At 40.6% G+C, this 2643-nt stretch overlaps 1 protein-coding gene across 1 annotated transcript in view; it reads left to right on the plus strand.

The window, feature by feature from the left end:
* LOC106877277 (probable myosin light chain kinase DDB_G0279831) overlaps nucleotides 1-2643 on the plus strand; it is a gene marked incomplete at its 3' end in the record, with an annotated part of 41647 nt that overhangs the window by 7114 nt on the left and 31890 nt on the right. Inside the window, exon 2 of the mRNA XM_052973910.1 lies at nucleotides 2336-2643. Within this exon, the coding sequence (XP_052829870.1) occupies nucleotides 2477-2643 (167 nt within the window). The remainder of the gene's footprint in view (nucleotides 1-2335) is intronic.

Raw genomic sequence — 2643 nt, forward strand, 5'->3', positions numbered from 1 at the left:
TGTGTGTGTGTGTGTGTGTGTGTGTGTGTGTGTGTGAAGGCGCATGGCTCAGTGGTTAGAGCGTCGAGCCTACGATCGTGAGGTCGTGAGTTCGATTCCCGAATCGGGCTGCGTGTTGTGTTCTCGAGCAAGACTCTTTATTTCACGTTGCTCCAGTTCACTCTGCTGTAGAAACGAATTGTGACGTCACTGGTGCCGAGCTGTATCGGCCCCTATGCCTTTCCCTTGGAAAACATCGGTGGCGTGGAGAGGGGAGACTTGTATGCATGAGCAACTGCTGGTCTTCCATAAAAACAACCCTAGGTTGTACGTGCGTCGGTGAGGCGACTTTCCGCCCAGACATGTACCCTGGAGGGGAACCTCTTAGGTGCACCCATGGTCATTCGTGATCGATGGAGTCGAGTTTCAAGAGAATTTCTATATATATGTATATACCCCATTGGCTCATATACGTGTACATACAACGTGGTGCGATTTGAAAGGAATATTGCTTCTATTTCTTGCGTAAAGACGTATTTCTCGTTGTCTTAAAATGTCTTGTTCTTTATGAAAGTTCCTTTTAGTTTAATCTTATAATTCCCTTGGCTGCTTTCAGTTTGCAATTTATCCTTCTGTTTACCTGTCAAATGGGTCGGATTTATAAATAATCGATACAATGAATTTACCTGTTTGTTTCCTTCTCAAACAGCCAGGTAGATCCATTAGATCTGTCACGTGTAGAAACGTTGGAGCTCTCCCGTCCCCCATCTGTGTTTTCCCTCATCATAATCTCTTCGCTTTGCTCAACTTCAATAAATACAAGCAAAAACACGTACACACTGATGTACACGACTGTACATGGTTTTAAAAAATGAATCCTTCTCCATTATCTCCCACCTCCACTCGCCTGCATCTTTTCTTCATACCAACCGAAACCCGGACTCATCTACAAGCTAATATTTTTTATATCGTGGTGGCCTTTTGTGATTCCAAATCAAGGGTCATAATTCCTTTGTACGAAATTCTTCCACGACAGCCGTAAGACATGCCAATAGAATGTAACACTTTCAAGTCTCCAGTGGTGAAGAGTCCAAGCCATAATATTCCTTTCAGCCATTTCTGATGACTTCTGGGTTTGGTTCTCAACTTCTGGTGTGAATCCAGTCGGCAATTTGGCGCTGATGAGGCTATAATATTGCGTCGATTATATTAAAGTGCAAACGATGGATTCCTGTGGTGTAAAAAAATCTATCACTCTGATGAAGGAGGATGGTAAAAGTGTACGTGTGTGTGCTTCGATGCCGGTGACGTTCGCTTGTCTAGAACTTCGATGTCAGTGACAAAGTCATTCCAGCGGATGCCGAGGACTATGCGAAGGCAGAGCTGATTGAATCGCTCAACGAGTAGAAGGTAATGCCGGTAGATGGCGTATGACTCTGAACTGTACCAGAGAGTGGTCAGAACGACGGCTCTGTGAACACTGATCTCGGTTCCTTTATGCAGTTTGTTTATCATTGCAGACGCTACATATATCAACATCACCACTACTTCACTGTTAGGGGCCTTTAATAAAGACTGTTTTGTTGTTACTAATATTCAGGCGAGGATTCCCTCCAGCCTGAAGAATACTCTATTTTCCTCTCTATCTCCTAACAATTATGAAGATCTTGTTGGGTTAACTTCATGGCTGTTGATTAAATGGTGTGAAGTTTAGGTTGCCAGCTTTCCTACATTAAAACCAACTCCGAACAGTGTTTGATAAGCATTTATTTATACATGTGTACATCACACTATTTATATAATTAGACAGATGCTTGCCGGAGCTGTATTGCCGTCTTCCAATAGTAAACGGACTTCATAGTTGAATTGATGGTAGGTAAGAATCGCTTCGTGTGAGTGGCAGTAAAATACTCTGTTCTTCATAGTCGACGATTCCTTTAACTTAGGGATCGAATAGCATCCAAAAAATGGACTTATTGTCTGTGTCACTAATGTGTCTTCTTTTTTTTTTTCTCTCTCAAGTGTGCACGACTGCGCTTTCGCTTTTATAGCTTCCATTACGCGAGAACATTTGTAATCTTCGATAATAAGGGGTGATATTGCTGTAAGACGATTGGTTAGCATTCGGGGTAGTCGTCTGATCTGGCATGGCTTGATCCGAGTTAGTAAACTTGAATTGTTTCGAATCTCGTCCTCGCTACAATCTTGTAAATGCCGTACCTACAGCTACCTTTAATTTTTCTAATTAAACTACAAAATAAATAATTAAAAATAAGAAACCCAACAAAAAATTAATTAATTCTTTATTTAAATGCATTTTTATTTTTAAAAGTGACTTTTTACTTTTCAATTACAGACTTGTTGGAGATATTATGGAAAACAAATTTGCATGCAGTATCTCACCGTTTCGGAGGTATCTTACATGGAAAAGATATCTAATACATTAATTTAAAAATACAAAAAAAATATATATATATAATAAAAACAATTTGTTGCTATGGTAGGTGGCGCAATGCCCATAGTTGCGCCAGTTTCACAACAGCCTGGTGATGTGGATATTTCAGAGAACAAGTACTCTGGTATCAGTACCGATAATCATTATAAGGACCAGAGAAAACCCCACCGTGTGAAGTTCTTTGTGAACGGAGACCGTTTTTTCAAAGG

Source organism: Octopus bimaculoides, chromosome 17 (assembly GCF_001194135.2).
Source record: "Octopus bimaculoides isolate UCB-OBI-ISO-001 chromosome 17, ASM119413v2, whole genome shotgun sequence".
NCBI lineage: Eukaryota > Metazoa > Mollusca > Cephalopoda > Octopoda > Octopodidae > Octopus > Octopus bimaculoides.